The sequence below is a fragment of the Bufo bufo genome, chromosome 9 (genome assembly GCF_905171765.1).
Source record: "Bufo bufo chromosome 9, aBufBuf1.1, whole genome shotgun sequence".
Classification (NCBI taxonomy): Eukaryota; Metazoa; Chordata; class Amphibia; order Anura; family Bufonidae; genus Bufo; species Bufo bufo.
In genome coordinates this window covers 219,920,821-219,941,781 of record NC_053397.1, presented here as the reverse complement: position 1 = coordinate 219,941,781, position 20,961 = coordinate 219,920,821, and the positions used below count along the sequence as shown (strand labels likewise).

General features: G+C 42.0%; 1 protein-coding gene across 2 annotated transcripts in view; it reads right to left on the bottom strand.

The window, feature by feature from the left end:
• LOC120979517 (FRAS1-related extracellular matrix protein 1-like) overlaps nucleotides 1-18,570 on the bottom strand; it is a 221,425-nt gene extending 202,855 nt beyond the window's left edge. For both annotated transcript variants that reach the window (XR_005774308.1, XM_040408315.1), the window contains exons 1-4: nucleotides 18,480-18,570; nucleotides 3,939-4,208; nucleotides 3,519-3,613; nucleotides 55-353 (exon numbers count right to left, since the gene is read on the bottom strand). Coding sequence is in view for 1 of the 2 variants with exons in the window: in XM_040408315.1 (XP_040264249.1) it covers nucleotides 55-353; nucleotides 3,519-3,613; nucleotides 3,939-4,178 (634 nt within the window). In the remaining variant the exon portion in view is untranslated. The remainder of the gene's footprint in view (nucleotides 1-54; nucleotides 354-3,518; nucleotides 3,614-3,938; nucleotides 4,209-18,479) is intronic.
• Nucleotides 18,571-20,961: the final 2,391 nt, after the last annotated feature.

Genomic DNA, 20,961 nt, shown 5'->3' with positions numbered 1-20,961 from the left:
AGTCTAGTATGGATCTCCTACAAATGGGAATGGTCATGGGAATGTTATACTCACAGCTCCTCACTCGTAGGTTCCCTGAAGCCCCTGACACAGGTCTACCGTCCCGCTTTGGTTCTTCTATCACAACTTGTCCATAGGCTGGAAGACTTAAGTCAGACACAAGAGTCCTGACCACACAACTTGTCCCAGGTCTTGGCTTGAATGACAGAATGTTCTTATCTAGTGGTTTGGATGAAATCCCATAAAACCCTGGAACTTCCAGGGAGTTTTGTACCAGAGCAATACCACCCATGGGTTCAATAACTTTTACTTCAAGTATAAAACTTTCCACAATGGTTTCTTGCTCAGAAAACCTAAAATAGAGGAAAAAACAAGTATCACTTCACCCAAAGCTGAAACATTGTATCAACTCTAAAGCTGGTCAAAGTCATGGGGCCGTTTCTTATCTATATTGTGTATTGCACAGATTTTGATGGGATCCCTTTAACTTTAAAATCTATGTAGACTGTCTGATGTTCTCAATGTCTCCCAGATTTGTATATATGTGATCTGAGATAAGTGGTGCCAGTGGTACCTGGTTGCTGCTTATCCTCCATAGACATTTCTGAAACATAAAATTGATACCTACCAGGTCCTCTTTCCTCCACTGGTCCTCCAGATTTTGCATAGCTCACCTTTATGCCAGGTTTCTATGGCAAATAACCTTAGGTTTTCCAAACCTCACACAGTCGAACCACAAAAGATGTAGGAAAGATCCACCCAGTGAACCTTGATTAGATTTTAGGTCAGAAACACCCAATTTTGACAGGATCCATTGATAATCTATTACCAATGGAGATAGTAGACCTTAGTCAATCAGCGCTGTCAAGGATCTGAAATGATGGATTATTCTCCAAGAGATAAGCAGCATGTGGACAATATGTACACGTATAAGTGCATTATATTATTCAGAGGCCAGACGAATCTTCAGTGCATGGTGTAAGGACTGCATCTCTCACAATTCAATACCGCAGAGCATGCTCTGTACAAAATTCAACCAGCAGGGGGCAGTAGTTAAAAGTATGGCCTGAGACTTAACTGTAAAACAGCAAAATATTAAAGGGGTCGTCCCACAGAGGACATTTATCTGATTGCTGGAACCCCACTGATCACTAGAAAGGGGGACCGAAGCCCCTCATTCTTCCTCCCTGCATGACCACAGTGAGGCAGGTGGTCACTCATGTGCCCTATTGCTCCATTCAATGTGTTTAGGTCTTTCATAAGACAATCCCTTTAAATGCAGTTTTGGTCATGAATGGATATAACACATGACGCAACTCTCATTAATTTGCAAAATTATTCAAATGTTCACTTGGACATTACCTTCGATACAGAGGGGTAACTTGAAGCTCCTGGGCCCCAATGCAAAATCTGTACTAGGGTCCCCCATCCATGACACAATACTGGGGTCTTCTTATGTGGCCTCCCAGGTGCTTGGACCCATGTGTGACTGCTGCCTCAGCACCCCCTACAGCTACAGTCCTGCCACGATCTACAGGCGTGCAATAAGTGTCGAAATCCTATAAAAAGCTAGGCTTGGACGGCTTTCGATTTTCTTCCCTGCGAGACATCACCAGGTAAGTCTGACTTACGAGACGCGTCCTCCTATCTTTAGTTAGCACCTTTCTCTTCTAAACCTTCTCCATTAGTGGTTCATAAAAGCGAGAGATCTAAGACGCTCAGCATAAAGTGCCCGCAAGCGCGGCAGTTCAGCGCCAATCTGGGCGACTGCCTGGAGGTAATTAAACAGCTTTGATAGGACGGGAACGCTTTCATTGAAGCAGCTTTAAAGTGAGACCACGTCGCTCGTTGCACAAACAATTTGCTGTTTTTAACGGCTTCGGTGACGCTTTTACTATAATGACGACGAGGAAAAAAGTAATTTGTGACATGAGGTTCTCCGGGTATTATTGGAAAACAGCATCCAGACGACAACCCCCGACCTCCGAGGACAGTAATTCTAGATGGATACAAGACAACTACAACAACTACAAGAACCAGACAGACCCCCCCGCCCCCCCCCCCCCCCCCCCCATGGCGATTTAAAGGGAACATGTCACATTGAATGAACACGGCAGCAGGTTATAGAGCAGGAGGAGCTGAGCAGATTAATAGATAGTTTTGTGGGAAAAGATTCAATGATAGATATTCTTAATTCCTGCTCATTCTGAACTGAGGAGTCCAGTGGGTGGTCTTATTAGTGATTGGCAGCCTTCATTGGACAATATAGTCAAAGGGCCGCCCACTGGACTCCTCCACTCAGAATAAGCTGAGATTTACAGTTCTGTTGAATATTTACTGACAAAACTATATGACACCATGTTCAATGTAATAGATAGATATTAGATAGATAGATAGATAGATAGATAGATAGAGAGATATGAGAGAGAGAGAGAGAGAGAGAGATAGAAATGAGATAGATAGATAGATAGATAGATAGATAGATAGATAGATAGAGAGATATGAGAGAGAGAGATAGATAGAAATGAGATAGATAGATAGATAGATAGATAGAGAGATATGAGAGAGAGAGAGAGAGAGAGAGAGAGAGATAGAAATGAGATAGATAGATAGATAGATAGATAGATAGATAGAGAGATATGAGAGAGAGAGATAGATAGAAATGAGATAGATAGATAGATAGAGAGATATGAGAGAGAGAGAGAGAGAGAGATAGAAATGAGATAGATAGATATGAGATAGATAGATAGATAGATAGATATAGATGATAGATAGATAGATAGATAGATAGATAGAGAGATATAGAGATATGAGAGAGAGAGATAGATAGAAATGAGATAGATAGATAGAAAGATAGAGAGATATGAGAGAGAGAGATAGATAGAAATGAGATAGATAGATAGATAGATAGATAGATAGATAGAGAGATATGAGAGAGAGAGAGAGAGAGAGAGAGAGATAGAAATGAGATAGATAGATATGAGATAGATAGATAGATAGATAGATAGATATAGATGATAGATAGATAGATAGATAGATAGATATAGATGATAGATAGATAGATAGATAGATAGATAGATAGATAGATAGATAGATAGGAGATAGATAGATAGATAGATATTAGATAGATAGATAATAGATAGATAGATAGATAGATATGAGATAGATAGATAGATAGATAGATAGATAGATAGATAATAGATAGATAGATAATAGATAGATAGATATTAAATAGATAAAGTTAGGGTTATACAGATATAAAGATAGACACAAGATAGATAGGTAGGTAGACAGACAGATGGATAATAGGATAGATAAATGTACAGAGAAAGAATAATAGATTTATGATAGATATAAGATAGATAGATAGATAGATAGATAGATAGATAGATAATAGATAGATAGATATAAGATAGATATGAGATAGATAGATAGATAGATAGATAGATAGATAGATAGATAATAGATAGATAGATAATAGATAGATATGAGATAGATAGATAGACAGATAGACTTACCTGTACACCCTTAGCATGACACGATCCACATCCAGCACTGGGGAACCATTGTGAGAATATTTCACTTCATCTGGTAGGAAATGGCAATCAAATCCCTGCAACAAATGAAGGGTAAGACATTGACCAGTTGGAGCTACTGTTTGTCCAGATTTCATGATGTTGCTCAGTTTATAAAGAAAGGTTGGACCTTTTTAAACATTCAAAAAGGGACCCACTCCTAATAGTGGATCACACCTCGACATCCCCTCCCAGGTCAATTAATTGGTGGACATAAGGGCAGCTTGACCCTTGAGCAGGTCCCTCTTCTGTTGTGGCTGTGGAGATGAGGTTGACACAATTTGGTAGAGAGTTGGAGCCAGTTGGGTTCACCACTCCACATGGACCGTGTCAGGGATCTCGGTTTGGTATGTATGATAATACCTGAGGAGACAGAGTTCCCACTCTTTGGGTTGTTGGCTCATTCAGAACCAATTCTACTCTGCAGGAGTCTCTATCGCGTGGGATATTGAAGCTCAAGTTGTTTTCAGTGATGTACACGGTTTGACCTCTTCCGACACGGAGACCACTGTTGGTCAGGACCAGGCTGGATGCTTCTGCCAGTTCTTGGGTCCATAGGTGGAAGAGAACAAGAACTGTCCACAAGTGTTCAGCAGAGATCATCTTCAGTGATTTGTAAGATAATTTGTTTTCCTAAAAGAAATAAAAAATTATATAATCTTGTAAGAAAAGGAGACACAATGAAATAGACCATACATGACACCAAAGGATCTAGGTTGTACTTCGTTCCGGTACTATTGGAATAACAGAGATGGAGCGTCTGTGTCTGGTGCAAAAACATTAAATATGAAAGAATTCTGTCTGCTATGATGGACCTATGGTATTAACTACATTACATGATATAGTTTATATCAAAGAACTAGAAACAGTCACCTAAAGCATCCTTCTAATTTATCTCTGACTTAAAAAGGCTCTCTAGGATTTTAAAAACATGGCTGTCTTCTTCCATGAATAGCACCACACCTGTCCATAGGTTGTGCCTGATATGGCAGTGGAGATGATTTTGAAGGATCAGCACAAAGAAGGGATTCTAAAGCAGAAACTGCATTGATAATGCCAATGAAGGAGAGAAGGGAAAGGGGATATAGCTGCCATTAGTAGAGTGCTCAGGGGGGCAATACTGCTGTCACTGGGGAGGGGTTTGAAGGAGGACAATTCTGCTGTCAGTGGGGGAGACATATTTAGGGGGAAAAGGTTGCTGGTAGTGGGGGAGGGCATGACGGGGGACATTGTTGTTGCCAGTGACGGAAAGGTGGGAAGAGAGACATTGCTGGCGCCAGGGAGGGAGGAAGAGGGGTAATGCTGCTGCCAGGAAGGGAGACATAGGAAGGGGACAAGGCTGCTGCCAGGGAGGGAGCCATAGGAAGAGGACAACGCTGCTGGCAGGGAGAGAGGCATAAGAAAGGAGACAATGCTGCTGCCAGGGAGGGAGGCATAGGAAGGGACAAGACTGCTGCCAGTGAAGGATGTATAGGAAGCAGGACAATGCTGCTGTCAGTTTAGATTGTTACTAGGAAAACTGAGTAGCAACCAAAATAACCAGGACAGGTCATTACCCAGCTTTTCTAAGACCCTGAAAGACAAACTCGTTCTAAAGCCAGTTTGCCATTCAGAACTTCCACAAAGTTGGGTGACAATCCACATGGAGCCTGTAACTTGAAGAAGCTGATATATACACTGAATAAAAATAAAAACGCACTTTCGGTTTTGCTCCCATTTTGCATGAGCAGAACTCAAAGATCTGAAACATTACACAAAAGACACATTACTCTTAAATATTGTTCACAAATCTGTCTAAATCTGTGTTAGTGAGCACTTCTCCTTTGCCGAGATAATCCATCCCACCTCACAGGTGTGGCATATGATTAGACAGCATGAATATTGCACAGGTGTGCCTTAGACCAGCGGTCCCCAACCGCCGGGCCGCGGCCCAGGACCGGGCCGTGGCGATCAGGGCAGTCTTTAACTCTGTACTAATGAAGCGCTTCCATTATGGAAGCGCTTCATTAGTACAGAAGGACCAGGAAGCAGTGAAGGATCTGTACTCACCACTTCCTGGTCCTCGGCTCGGCTATCGGCTGTGCAGGGCTGCGCACAGCGTGAGGTCTCTCTGTGACCTCACGCTGTGCGCCGCTATACACAGCCGACAGCAGAATGAAGAGGATCGCAATGGTGACCAGGAGCAGGAGAGGTAAGGCTACTTTCACACTGCCGTTCAGAGTGGGTCCGTCTGATGTCTGCTCAGACGGATCCGCTCCTATAATGCAGACGTTTGTATTCGTTCAGAACGGATCCGTCTGCATTATAACTTAGAAAAAATTCTAAGTGTGAAAGTAGCCTGAGCGGATCCGTCCAGACTTTACATTGAAAGTCAATGGGGGACGGATCCGTTTGAAGATTGAGCCATATTGTGTCATTTTCAAACGGATCCGTCCCCATTGACTTACATTGTAAGTCTGGACGGATCCGCTCGCCTCCGCACGGCCAGGCGGACACCCGAACGCTGCAAACAGCGCTCAGGGGTCCGCCTGCTGAGCGGAGGCTGAACGCTGCCAGACTGATGCATTCTGAGCGGATCCGTGTCCACTCAGAATGCATTAGGGCTGGACGGATGCGTTCGGGGCCGCTTGTGAGAGCCTTCAAACGGAGTTTACAAGCGGAACCCCGAACACTAGTGTGAAAGTAGCCTAAGTGTTTTTTTTATTTTATTTTATTTGCACTAGGGGCTGATGGCTGACCTGGGGGACATGGGGCTGACATGAGGGACATGGGGCTGACATGAGGGGCTAATGGGGGGCTTATGGCTGACATAAGGGGCTAATGGGGGCTTATGGCTGACATGAGGGGCTAATGGGGGCTTATGGCTGACATGAGGGGTTAATGGGGGGCTAATGGCTGACATGAGGGGCTAATGGGGGGCTTATGGCTGACATGAGGGGCTAATGGGGGGCTTATGGCTGACATGAGGGGCTTATGGCTGACATGAGGGGCTAATGGGGGCTTATGGCTGACATGAGGGGCTAATGGGGGGCTTATGGCTGACATGAGGGGCTTATGGCTGACATGAGGGGCTAATGGGGGCTTATGGCTGACATGAGGGGCTAATGGGGGGCTTATGGCTGACATGAGAGGCTAATGGGGGGCTTATGGCTGACATGAGGGGCTAATGGGGGCTTATGGCTGACATGAGGGGCTAATAGGGGCTTATGGCTGACATGAGGGGCTAATGGGGGCTTATGGCTGACATGAGGGGCTAATAGGGGGCTTATGGCTGACATGAGGGGCTAATGGGGGGCTTATGGCTGACATGAGGGGCTCATGGCTGACATTGGGGGGCTTATGGCTGACATTGGGGGGGTTTATGGCTGACATTGGGGGGGTTTATGGCTCACATTGGGGGGGTTTTATGGCTGACATTGGGGGGGTTTATGGCTGACATTGGGGGGGTGGTTATGGCTGACATTGGGGGGGTTATGGCTGACATTGGGGGGGGTTATGGCTGACATTGGGGGGGTTATGGCTGACATTGGGGGGGTTATGGCTGACATTGGGGGCTGATAGATGGCTAAAGGTTTGGGGGTTGATCTGAGCCATTGGGGGTCTGATCTGAGGTCTGATTAACATTGGGGGTCTGATTGCTGGTCTGACCTGAGGTGTAATGAAAAATATTTTTTTCTTATTGTTCTCCTCTAAAACTAGGTGCATCTTATAGGGCGAAAAATACGGTACAGTGCAGCAGAGACCAGTGCAGCAGAGACCAGTGCAGCAGAGACCAGTGCAGCAGAGACCAGTGCAGCAGAGACCATAGTCAGTTTATATAGTCATTATATAGTGTTATATATTTTAATATGTACCTTGTGTTTTGTTATGCGCGTGAATCAGTCAGCCCCGCCCCCAAGTTCAGGTCCTATATATATCCAGGTCAGGCCTAGTGGGACAGGAGAGTTAAGGCAGAATAGAGTGGGGACAGAGACAGGTCAGTGTGGAGATCAGGGTGGATATTGACACTGAGAGAGTGAAAAGGTGCAGATCCAGCACTTCAGCTCTAAAAAGAAGTTCTAGTCCAGAAAGGGAGAAGAGAAAAGGACAAATTTAAACTCATCCAAAAGATAAAAGCCATGGACCAGGCATAAAAGACCTTTGGGATAGTTTAGGTGAAGGATACCCTAGCCTCCGGCAACCTCACCAAGATTCCACTGACATTGAAGTAACCCACTGCTCCAAAACCAAAAAACCTAAACAGCCTTAAAACAGTGGATTTGCAGATTTAACTCTGTACCATCTAGAGACTGCATATTTGTACTACTGCAACTAAAAGACGTCCAAAGTAAAAGTTGTGAGTTGCATCTTACCACTGTCTACCTCATTATTACTACTATTGGTTGTACCACCATTAACGGTACTGGCGTCATGACAAAAACCATCAAGGGACTCAGCCGCAACAAGCACCCCTAACATCAAGGGCACCTCAACCACCATCTTGGCTGATGCTTCCTACCACAGAGCGTGCCCCGGAGGATTTCGTGCTGTCCACCTCAACACTGTGCTGCCGGCCCAGGGAGGCTCTCTGCTAACCGTGAGTAAACTGATCAACTGTGTGTTATACCATTTGACCCCTCATTGGTCCACCGTGCACCTCACGTGTTCCCCCTGCGACTGGCTGGCTGCACATGCAACAGGCCTCACAACCGCAGACCACGTGTAACCACACCAGCCCAGGACCTCCACATCCAGCATGTTCACCATCATGATCATCTGAGACAAGCCACCTGGACAGCTGCATAAGAAAGGAGACAATGCTGCTGCCAGGGAGGGAGGCATAGGAAGGGGACAAGGCTGCTGCCACTGAGCAAGGAATTGAAAAGGGACAAGGCTGCTGCCAGTGAAGGATGTATAGGAAGGAGGGCAACGCTGCGGTCAGTTTAGATTGTTACTAGGAAAGCTGAGTAGCAACCAAAATAACCAGGACAGGTCATTACCCAGCTTTTCTAAGACCCTGAAAGACAAAGTTATTCTAAAGCCAGTTTGCCATTTAGAACTTCCAAAAAGTTGGGTGACAATCCACATGGAGCCTGTAATATGAAGAAGCTGAACAAAAATATAGACGCAACACTTTCGGTTTTGCTCCTATTTTGCATGAGCTGTACTCAAAATCTGAAACATTTTCTACATACACAAAAGACACATTACTCTCAAGTATTGTTCACAAATCTGTCTAAATCTGTGTTAGTGAGCGCTTCTCCTTTGCCGAGATAATCCATCCCACCTCACAGGTGTGGCATATCAAGGTGCTGATTAGACAGCATAAATATTGCACAGGTGTGCCTTAGACTGACCACAATAAAAGGCCACTCTGAAATGTGCACAGTTTTGCCTACACATCTCCGTCACATAGAGTTGATCAGGTTGTGAGGTGGGATGTATTATCTCGGCAAAGGAGAAGTGCTCACTAACACAGATTTAGACAGATTTGTGAACAATATTTGAGAGTAATGGGTCTTTTGTGTCTGTAGAAAATGTTTCAGATCTTTGAGTTCAGCTCATGCAAAATGGGAGCAAAACCGAAAGTGTTGCGTTTATATTTCTGTTCAGTGTAGATGTGAGAGGATAACCTGAAGTTTTATATTTTGGGCAGGGGAGGGTGAGTTATGTTTAAAATACATTGGGTTAAGTTGTGTTTGAGGTGTGTTGGGTTAAAGCATAAGACGCGACGCTCTGCAGCCAGCTCAGCAGACTCTTCAGATCCCAAGATGCAAGCAATTATGGAATAATTCAGACAGAGTTACATTATCAGCTGGAATGGAAACCAGTACATCCTTTATTGGCACGCGCTGCCCGTCCACGTCCCAGCGCTGAATTTCACGGGAAATGTGCCCTGATCATTTATTTATTAGCAGCATCCACCACGGCTCCTTGATTTTGCGCCGGAGTTTGGTGCAGTGTCAGTGTGTAATCTCCTAAACCCACAAGTCTGAAGTCAGTGCAATGAATTATTGAACACATCCTATTTGCTTGGATGAGCGGCGTCCCTGGTATTTATAAAGAGGCTTTTAGGGTTCGTTGTGCGAGGTGAAACCAGTTGCCCCTCACCTGTAGATCTGTGGCTTCTGTGTAGAAACAAGTAACCACAAATGTGATCTGGATGACTAACACTCCATTAACAAGATGGAGAATGGCCGTGCAGCTTGCAGCCAGGCACAAAGGGTCAGCTGAGGATGAGCAGGGGCAAAGTACATAAAGGGAAAGTCTCATATAATAGATTTTTGGGAGTCAGTTAGAAAAGTCATAAATTATGACAAGTTAGGGGTAGTCAAAGAGTTATGCCCTTCCTCCCTAAAGACCTGGGGGTGAAGGAAAACAGGATGCAGAGCCTTAACTGTGGATATGGTGTGTAATATCAGTATCCTGCTTTATCTAGACCCCTAAGTAGTGCAACAGAGCTGTCATTAACTCATCCACCCTCTAATGATGACATGACTCTGCTCCTCTTGTCCTAGTCTATACAGCAAATCGGACATGAGCTGCAGAAAACTAAAAGCTGGATCGTCACCTGATCACCAGAAATGTGTCATCTGTGGACAAGTAGAACAGGAGCTCAGCTAAGCTGTTAGATGTGTCTGGCAACAAATGTAAAATACAGGCTGTTATGCAGGATCAGCAGAATAGTGAGTGCAGCTCTGGAGTATAATACAGGATGTAACTCAGGATCAGTACAGGATAAGTAATGTAATGTATGTACACAGTGACTGCACCAGCAGAATAAAGAGTGCAGCTCTGGAGTATAATACAGGATGTAACTCAGGATCAGTACAGGATAAGTAATGTAATGTATGTACACAGTGACTGCACCAGCAGAATAGTGAGTGCAGCTCTGGAGTATAATACAGGATGTAACTCAGGATCAGTACAGGATAAGTAATGTATGTACACAGTGACTGCACCAGCAGAATAGTGAGTGCAGCTCTGAAGTATAATACAGAATGTAACTCAGGATCAGTACAGGATAAGTAATGTATGTAGACAGTGACTGCACCAGCAGAATAGTGAGTGCAGCTCTGGAGTATAATACAGGATGTAACTCAGGATCAGTACAGGATAAGTAATGTATGTACACAGTGACTGCACCAGCAGAATAGTGAGTGCAGCTCTGGAGTATAATACAGGATGTAGCTCAGGATCAGTACAGGATAAGTAATGTATGTACACAGTGACTGCACCAGCAGAATAGTGAGTGCAGCTCTGGAGTATAATGCAGGATGTAACTCAGGATCAGTACAGGATAAGTAATGTATGTACACAGTGACTGCACCAGCAGAATAGTGAGTGCAGCTCTGGAGTATAATGCAGGATGTAACTCAGGATCAGTACAGGATAAGTAATGTAATGTACTAGTGATTCAAAAGTTACTTTTTGCATCAATATTGTTATATACAATGCAGTATTTCTTACAGTATTATGGTGGCTGTATGGTAGTGACATTTTAGCTACAGGATTGAATATTTCAATACAGTAGGCACCTCCACAACGGATTCAATCACTGAGAAACTGCTATTAATGGGGTTTTCCAGGAGTTCAATATCAGGATAGGTCATCAGTATCTGATCGGTGGGGTCTGAGCACCACGGCCTCCTCACAGCTTACCCAGCACGGCATTGTATATTGTTTAGTGGCTGTGCTTTGAATCAAATTGGACGGACCTGCATCTTGGCCATGTGACCCTTGAACGTGACATCCGTGGCCTAGGAAGAAGACACATTGCCTACCGGAGCTCCGTGGCCTCTTCAAAAAGCTGGTTATTGGCTGAGTCAGTAGTCCGATCTCCACAATCAGATACTGATGATCTATCCTGAGGATAGACCATTGATATTAGACTTATTAATAACTCCTTTTATTTGGGTCCGTCCACGGACTCAATGTTGCTACAAGTTTCTCATGGAAGTTCCAGATTGCAGTCACAGAATCTGTGGAGGTTTCGGATGATCTGGGACCACTAATAAACTGCAGTAATGGACCAAGATATCAGTCTGGGGTAGAGGAGCGCCGTGGGGCCCCTCACATGTCGGTCCCTTTCCCCTAATCTCCTTTGCAGCTCTGTCTCCCTTTTGTCGTCGCTTTATGTTTTTGCATTAATTCTCTATTTATTTGAAAAAATTAACATTTTCCACCTAAGTCTTAATTCTTGTCTCTGGATTTTCCAAGCCAAACACTAATCAGTAATAAAATGAAAATAAGCCGTTCATCTGTCAGGACCAGTAAATAGGCTTCTTGACCGGCGGGCTGATTGGACCCTTGTTTTATGAGTTGTCGGCCGGCTGTGCGGCGGAGGGTCAGAATAATGGATAAATAAATATGCCTTTCTTTACTTATTTTACTGCCTCATTCTCTCTCCTCGTGATCCAGTTAATTGCTTGTCATTTTAATATTACTTAATCGCTTCAAAGTCTCTTTCACTCCCACCAAAACACTTGACTTGCAATTCATGGCGCATTTCAGAGCCAAGATGGCAGCAAGTTCTTTGGCTGTGTGTCCAAGGCACAATAAAAATGATTGGGGCTAATGAAATGACTTGCCATCTCCGAATTCTCTGCCAAGTCCTTATAGTAGTTCAAACCAAACGGAGACTTCTATTACACAGATGCGAAATGAGTGTTCTTAAAGGTGAGGTTCAGTTAAGAGAGCAGAGGGGCGCTGCGGAATATTACCCCTGATCAACAACAACAACAGAGTAGGGGACAAAGCGAAGGCAGAGGTAGCACCCTAACGGCCAGAGAAGCCAAAAAGACAGAGGAGTACCGGTGAAAGAGGAAGACAATAAAGGTGCTGGGGGTCCAACTGCTATACCGTGGCAACTCAATTCTGAAATATGGGTTTACACTGCTGTCAACTTCCGAAGAGAAAATGAAAAGGATGAATGAAAGGTTATGAGGACAGAGACAGTGCCCCATAACAGCTGTGACACAGTGAGAGGTTTGGTCTGGGAAAACAAGTATTTTCCTCCTGATTTACAGCCAGGTGAGGTCAAATACCGGACCGGATTTTAAGTGCCGGTCCAGGTTTTGGCAGCACCTGGCTGTCCTTAAATAGGCAGCTGGCCTCAGAAGCCATGTCTGTGTGCTGGGATCTGAGCAGTGGTGTAGCTAGAAATGACTGGGACCACAGCAAATTTTTGAATGGGGACCAGTTCCTTTCATGCCGCCTCCATTCCTGTGGCCAGTAAAGATCGCTCTCTCAGACCAGGCCCGGCAGCTGTTCCATCCGTTTTCTACACTGTCTATACTGTCACTGTATATAATGTCATTGTGTAATACTGTTGAGGGGGCCCTGACAAAATCTTTTAGTCCTCCTCCTCCTTGATGGGCCCCTTCTGGGTCAGGGCCTCAAAGCAGCCGCTTCTCCTGCTTCCCCTCTAGCTACGCCCCTGGATCTGAGGCCTGTGCTGGGCTGGAGAGCTGAGACCCGTGTGTCAGGGGAACAGGCCGCCTAAAGCCTGTATTTGGACTTTCTGAGGCAGAACTGCCACCAAGGTGACTTTTTATTATATTAACTTGCCATTGGGTGTGAAGTTACACCAACACTGCAAAAGTGATGTTTTGTTTTTGGCACCATGTGTGAATAAACACTGAAGTTTGAATTACGAACTTGTATTTTGCCTCTGTACTGCGCCCGCTTATCATAACTACCAGAGCGAATCCCCACACAGCACAGCCACAAAGCTCTTAAAAGATACAAGCCGCCTATCCCTTTAACAGTACAGCCACATGCCCCTATATATTCCTTCTGTTGTCAGTGCCTTATGGGCAGCTGTGAGTATATACTTCTACTGACACCTTCATCTTCTATAATGATACAAAGAACTACTGAAATACTGCACTCTATAAATCAGGCATCCTCAAACTGCAGCCCTCCAGCTGTTGTAAAATCAAAACTGCCACAATGCCCTGCTGTAGGCTGATACCTGTAGGCTGTTCGGGCATGCTGGGAGTTGTAGTTTTGAAACAGATGGAGGGCAGCAGTTTGAGGATGCCTGCTATAAACAGTCACATCAGTATTATAATACTGTTCCATGGAAGGAGCCACTCCACTGTATTAATACTGCCTCCTATGTACAAGAATATAACTACTATAATACTGCTCCTATGTACAAGAATATAACTACTATAATACTGCTCCTATGTACAAGAATATAACTACTATAATACTGCTCCTATATACAAGAATATAACTACTATAATACTGCTCCTATGTACAAAAATATAACTGCTATAATACTGCTCCTATGTACAAGAATATAACTACTATAATACTGCTCCTATGTACAAGAATATAACTACTATAATACTGCTCCTATGTACAAGAATATAACTACTATAATACTGCCCCTATGTACAAGAATATAACTGCTATAATACTGCTCCTATGGATAAGAATATAACTACTATAATACTGCTCCTATGTACAAGAATATAACTACTATAACACTGCTCCTATGTACAAGAATATAACTACTATAATACTGCCTCCTATGTACAAGAATATAACTACTATAATACTGCTCATATGTACAAGAATATAACTACTATAATACTGCTCCTATGTACAAGAATATAACTACTATAATACTGCTCCTATGTACAAGAATATAACTACTATAATACTGCTCCCATGTACAAGAATATAACTACTATAATACTGCTCCTATGTACAAGAATATAACTACTATAATACTGCCTCCTATGTACAGGAATATAACTACTATAATACTGCTCCTATGTACAGGAATATAACTGCTATAATACTGCTCCTATGTACAAGAATATAACTACTATAATACTGCTCCTATGTACAAGAATATAACTACTATAATACTGCTCCTATGTACAAGAATATAACTACTATATCTCCTTCACTTCTCCTTCCCTTTTTCCTTCCTTCTTTTCGTTTCTTTTGATGTATGTTTTTGATGAAGATGATAATAGCTGGTATTGCTTACACATGACTTGTATGCTGGATAACTATTGTGACTCTTAATGTTATGAAACAGTTGTCTTGTGTAGGCGTGTGGCCTTGTTTTCTTACCTCAATAAAAAGAAATATGGTTAAGAATATAACTACTATAATACTGCTCCTATGTACAAGAATATAACTACTGTAATACTGCCTCCTATGTACAAGGATATAACTACTATAATACTGCTCCTATGTACAAGAATATAACTACTATAATACTGCCTCCTATGTACAAGAAAATAACTGCTATAATACTGCTCCTATGTACAAGAATATAACTACTATAATACTGCTCCTATGTACAAGAATATAACTACTATAATACTGCTCCTATGTACAAGAATATAACTACTATAATACTGCTCCTATGTACAAGAATATAACTACTATAATACTGCCTCCTATGTACAAGAATATAACTACTATAATACTGCCTCCTATGTACAAGAATATAACTACTATAATACTGCTCCTATGTACAAGAATATAACTACTATAATACTGCTCCTATGTACAAGAATATAACCACTATAATACTGCCTCCTATGTACAAGAATATAACTACTATAATACTGCTCCTATGTACAAGAATATAACTACTATAATATTGCCTCCTATGTACAAGAATATAACTACTATAATACTGCCTCCTATGTACAAGAATATAACTACTATACTGCCTCTTATGTACAAGAATATAACTACTATAATACTGCTCCTATGTACAAGAATATAACAACTATAATAGTGCTCCTATGTACAAGAATATAACTACTATAATACTGCTCCCTATGTACAAGAATATAACTACTATAATACTGCTCCTGTGTACAAGAATATAACTACTATAATACTGCCTCCTATGTACAAGAATATAACTACTATAATACTGCTCCTATGTACAAGAATATAACTACTATAATACTGCTCCTATGTACAAGAATATAACTACTATAATACTGCTCCTATATACAAGAATATAACTACTATAATACTGCTCCTATGTACAAGAATATAACTACTATAATACTGCTCCTATGTACAAGAATATAACTACTATAATACTGCCTCCTATGTACAAGAATATAACTACTATAACACTGCTCCTATGTACAAGTATAAGGGGTTGTGATAAGTTTTAAAGGTTTTCAATATTTACAGCATAGGGGAAGTAACATATTGGGGGGGGGGGGGGGCTTCCTGGTGGAGTGGCAGGTCTGATATGCTTTTCTATTATCGTCTATGGGACAGCTAGAGATAGCTGAGTACAGCTTGGATGGTGGATATGTTTAAAACTTAACAGAACCCCTTTGTGTAATGTATGTTAATATGTTGCAGTATTTTACAGCAATTTCTGTGACTGTAAGTGTGTACCGTACATGTCAGTTCTCCTGTTTCTGTGCAGTATGTGGATTTGTAACTACACCCCCCCCCCCACATTTCTGGAACAAATCTGTGAATATACAATCCTTTTAAGAATCTACTAAGAGACTTTTGAGACCAGTTTCTGAAATCATCTTTCAACCTGCAGAGGAAATGGGGCATCTGTATAATTGTATTATTAGCAGTTTTAGGTCTCCTCTGCGTAATGTTGGAGAAATGTGCAATGATGGTTGTTGTAGTTGGCAGACTGAATAGAGGAATCTCTGCCTCTCTTTTTCTTTCTTTTCCAGGTATAAGATGGTAATGGGCGCAGGATTCCAGAGATAAGGCTGCATGACTGCACAATGCCTGAAATTCCTCAGCACCTGACAGCCTGGAGCATGCAGGTGTGTCTGCGCGGGAACCTGATAGCGAACGCTGCCTCTTCAATCACAGCTTTAAGTGAATGCATTATTCAGGTTATCAATACTGGCATCAAAGTAACTGCCAGCCATTTGTTATATAAAACAGCCGCGCTCCACCTGCCAAAAAGCAAATTTCAATATTAAAGCAACAGATTTCAGATCCGTCTGCCTGCGTGCCAGTGATTTGCTCAGACGGCGCTTGGAGACGATTCTCTATCTTAGTCTATAACATTGGCAACGAATTATGTCTTTATCCATCACCGTTATCAGTGGGTGCTACAGGAAGCGGCGCTCACCCCGCGACGGAGGCTGCACTTCTATAAATCAGTTCCAGAGAATTCTGGAAAACATTTACATGTTACAATAATATTGACACAAAGTTTCTCCTTCTCACACTATGTATCAGTTTTTTGTTATGATTTTTAACTTTCATCATGTTTTTGGTTTGTTTTTTTTGCACATAACACTGGCTCTTTATACTTTATAATGGGATGGATAAGACGTGATACATTTTGAAAAACCTCAATGAGCCCTAAAATGTCACAGTTTTAACTAAGCAGGGGCATATGGAGTACAACCGATGCTGAAAATGGTACGCTCATGCCCACCATACTTATGAAAGATTTGGCCCTGTAGTTTGGGCAGGTGATTATCTTGTAAGGGTACTTTCACACTTGCAGCAGAGGATTCCGGCAGGCAGTTCTGGCAATCTGGACGCAAACTGATGGCATTTGTCAGACGGATCCAGATGCGGATGCATCTGACAAATGCATTTAAATAGCGGATCCGGTATTATTATATTTTTTATAATATAGTATTATTATTATTTTTTTGCATTTTTAAAGGTCTGCACAGGCGCAGACCGGAAAGCCGTATCCGTTTTGCCGGAACACTTAATGCCGGATCGTGCACTAATACACTTCAATGGAAATGAATGCTGGATCCGGCATTCCGGCAAGTGATCAGTATTTTTGGCCGGAGAGAAAACTGTATTTTCTCAGTCCAAAAAATGTAAGAGGGACTGAACTGATGCATTCTGAACGGATTGCTCTCCATTCAGAATGCATTAGGGTAAAACTGATCAGTTTTTTCCCGGTATTGAGCCCCTGTGACGGAACTCAATACCGGAAAACAAAAAACGCTAGTGTGAAAGTGCCCTAAATTTAATGCAATGTGTAGAATTTTAAATCTCTCTTATATATAAAAAATGTAGGACGCCCCCCCCCCCCCCCCCCGCTCCCCAATAAGATGTGATGTATGAACAGGGCCTAGATGTGGTGCCCCAGCTCTTCTGATGTGTGGCATTGGGGCACAACTGGCATATGTACTTGGAAGAAAGAAGAGACAGAGGGGATATGATAGAAACTGCTAAATACATAAAGGGAATCAACAAGGTAAAAGAGGAGAGAATATTTAAAAGAAGAAAAACTGCTACAAGAGGACACAGTAAATAAGAGGGGCAAAGGGTTAAAAGTAATATAAGGAAGTATTACTTTACTGAGAGAGTAGTGGATGCATGGAATAGCCTTCCTGCAGAAGTGGCAGCTGCAAATACAGTGAAGGAGTTTAAGCATGCATGGGATAGGCATAAGGCTATCCTTCATATAAGATAGGGCCAGGGGCTATCCATAGTGTTCAGTATATTGGGCAGACTGGATGGGCCAAATGGTTCTTATCTGCCGACACATTCTAGGTTTCTATAGGTACCAATCTTCTAAGCTAATCAGAAGTATAAGAGCTTCTGCACCTTTACAACCCAGCTTATTGGTCTCAGTAGGTACAGTAAAGCCTATAGACTTTTATGAGCGCAACAACTTTAGAACGGTAATACCACCATGTATTTTATCACAGTTTTATGGCATCTTTGATGCTGGTGGTTATATATGGTTATTTGTATTGATCCTGGCAGTACACAAGTGCAGCTCTGTAAAAAGCAGATACTACAACTCTGCTTTGAAAAAATTTCTACTTCTGCTGCCAAGATAAAAAAAATAAAAATCCTCAAATCCCGATATCCGGCCTCTCGCCAAGAGCTACATTTTTTTTTTTCCCATTTACTAGCAAGAAGCAGAAGTTCAGCCAAAGCAGGAACACAACAGCAAGGACGTACCTGAAGTGCGAGATTCCCAGTCACATGTCTGAGCCAGGACTGCTTCCAAGACTCTGCCAATGTCTCCTGCACTCACTTCACACAGTAGATTGAGGAAGCGCACACATTCCCAGCAATTGTCTGCTCAACCACAAAACAAAGGAGGAAATGAGAGTCACCCTCCAAGTATCCGTCCCCTGCCCTGGAGTCACAGATGTTACTGATCCATCAGACAGACCTCTCTCTCCTCAAACCGACCCCAAGTGAGAAAAGAAGGAAATTCACGTCTTGCTATTAGTTTACAAACTTAATCCAAGTTGTTGGTGAAGCTATCCATGCGGAGGGAGATCCTGCAAATGGGGGAAATGCCGAAATGCCTGGTGGGCTGTGGTTTTCCCTTAATTTGACATGTATAGGACCTGATCTGTCCCAAATTATCATATATTCTGGATTATTGGGCAGTCATTATTTTTCTTTTCAGGGTAGAATATTCTAACCTCTTAAAAAGCCTTTTGGGCGCAGCATTTATTTTTATTATTTTTTTTATTTTGCTGCCGTTACTTTTTTATTTTGTCATTGACATTGTTGTGCCTAAGGTCTTGTTTTTTTTTTCATTTCGGGTTTTTTTACATAATTTTTCAGCATGTAATATGTGCAACCATCTTGATAGTTTTATGGCCAAAAATCACAACTTTATATGGCTACTTTCACACTGGCGTTTCTGGGTCCGCTTGTGAGATCCGTTTCAGGGCTCTCACAAGTGTCCCAAAACGGATCAGTTCAGCCCCAATGCATTCTGAATGTATAAGGATCCGTTCAGAATGCATCAATTTGGCTGCGTTTGGTCTCCGTTGCGTTTTTTTTAGGCGGTCACTAAGACGCAGCTTGTAGCGTTTTGGTGACCGTCTGACGATGCGGAGCCAAACGGATTCGTCCTGACTTACAATGGAAGTCAATGGGGAGAGATCCGTTTTTCACTGACACAATAGGGTGCAATTGAAAACTGATCCGTCCCCCATTGACTTTCAATGTAAGTCCATTGAAAAAAACGTAGACTTTTTTTTGAATGAATAATGCAAAAGGATCCGTTATGAACGGATACAAGCGTTTGCATTATTGTTGCGGATCCGTCTGTGCAGATACAAGATGGATCCGCACCAAACGCGAGTGTGAAAGTAGCCTAGATTACATTTAAAATTTACTGGATTTTTTCAGAGTGGTAGTTTTTTTAGCACTTTTTAACTATATTTTTAACTGCATTTTTTCTTGTTTTTTCTTATGAAATACAGTACATGCAAAACATTTTTGATTGCATTAGATATTGCTTTTTCTATCATTTTGTCACATAGACTCCTATACAGGGCTTTAAAAAAAACACCAGACAAAAAAAACCTCATGATTAGAGCTAATGCACATGACTGTGTGCAGACTGGGAAACATGACTAGTGTGTCGACCACATTTCCGGAACTGACAGAGGCTCCTCTGACACAAACTCACTGCATCATGCAACAAGTTTGTCTATTGTACTGTACTCACATGCTGATGAGTTTGTGCCAGTCTGCCAGAGTAGCCGCCGTCAGTTTGGGGGATACGGCTGACACACCAGATGTGTTTCCTGCACTTTACACAGTTGATGGAAGAATAAAAACAACTGTGTGAAAGGAGCCTTAGGGTTATATCTAATATCTACATTTTTAATTAAGTAAAATAAACAATTTTGATTAAGGGTTAATTATTGTGTATAATAGCATAATATTGTATGTGTTTTTTTAACAGTTTTATTTTTTTATTAAACTTTATTTTTCTATCCCTTTGGGACTTTAATTATGGTTTTACTGTGAATTCTGAGATCCAGGAATAAGATAGGCTTCACAAGGCATAGGGGCATACAAGTATGATAAAATAGTATACCGGTATATATATATAAAGTATACATGTACAGTTTCCTCATCCCTTAAGGATGTGGTCTGTCCTGATATCAGTTCTGATTACTGTAGAACAACAGGGGCATGTATATGCTTAGCAATTAAGTTCCAAGGAAAATCTCATAACCAGTTGTCCTGCTCTCGGGGCCCCTGGTAATCATCTGTGTTCAGTTCCACAGGAGCACACTCACAGGAGAAAAAAAGTATTATGCTGTTCTTAATGAAAACAATGAACTGTCCATAGTATGCGTGTTCATTAAGGGTTCTCCAAAGTGATAGACTATGTAGCCACTGGTCAATAAGTGAAGATAATTAATGAGGACCCCTCTCTCTAATAGGGAAAGTGACATGGGATTTTTAAACCAAATAACCCCTATAAATAAGAAAAACAGAATTGAAATGTAACTTTTTAGAAACTTTTTAAAATAAGTTATTATTCACAAATGGATGCTGATCATGTTTTTTGACACAAATTATTTTGTTATATTTTTTATGAGTATAAAAGCGGTGATCATTAACATGGGTCAAGACGAAAAAATTCAACCCCCAGCGTTTGTCATGTTACCTGCTATCAGGC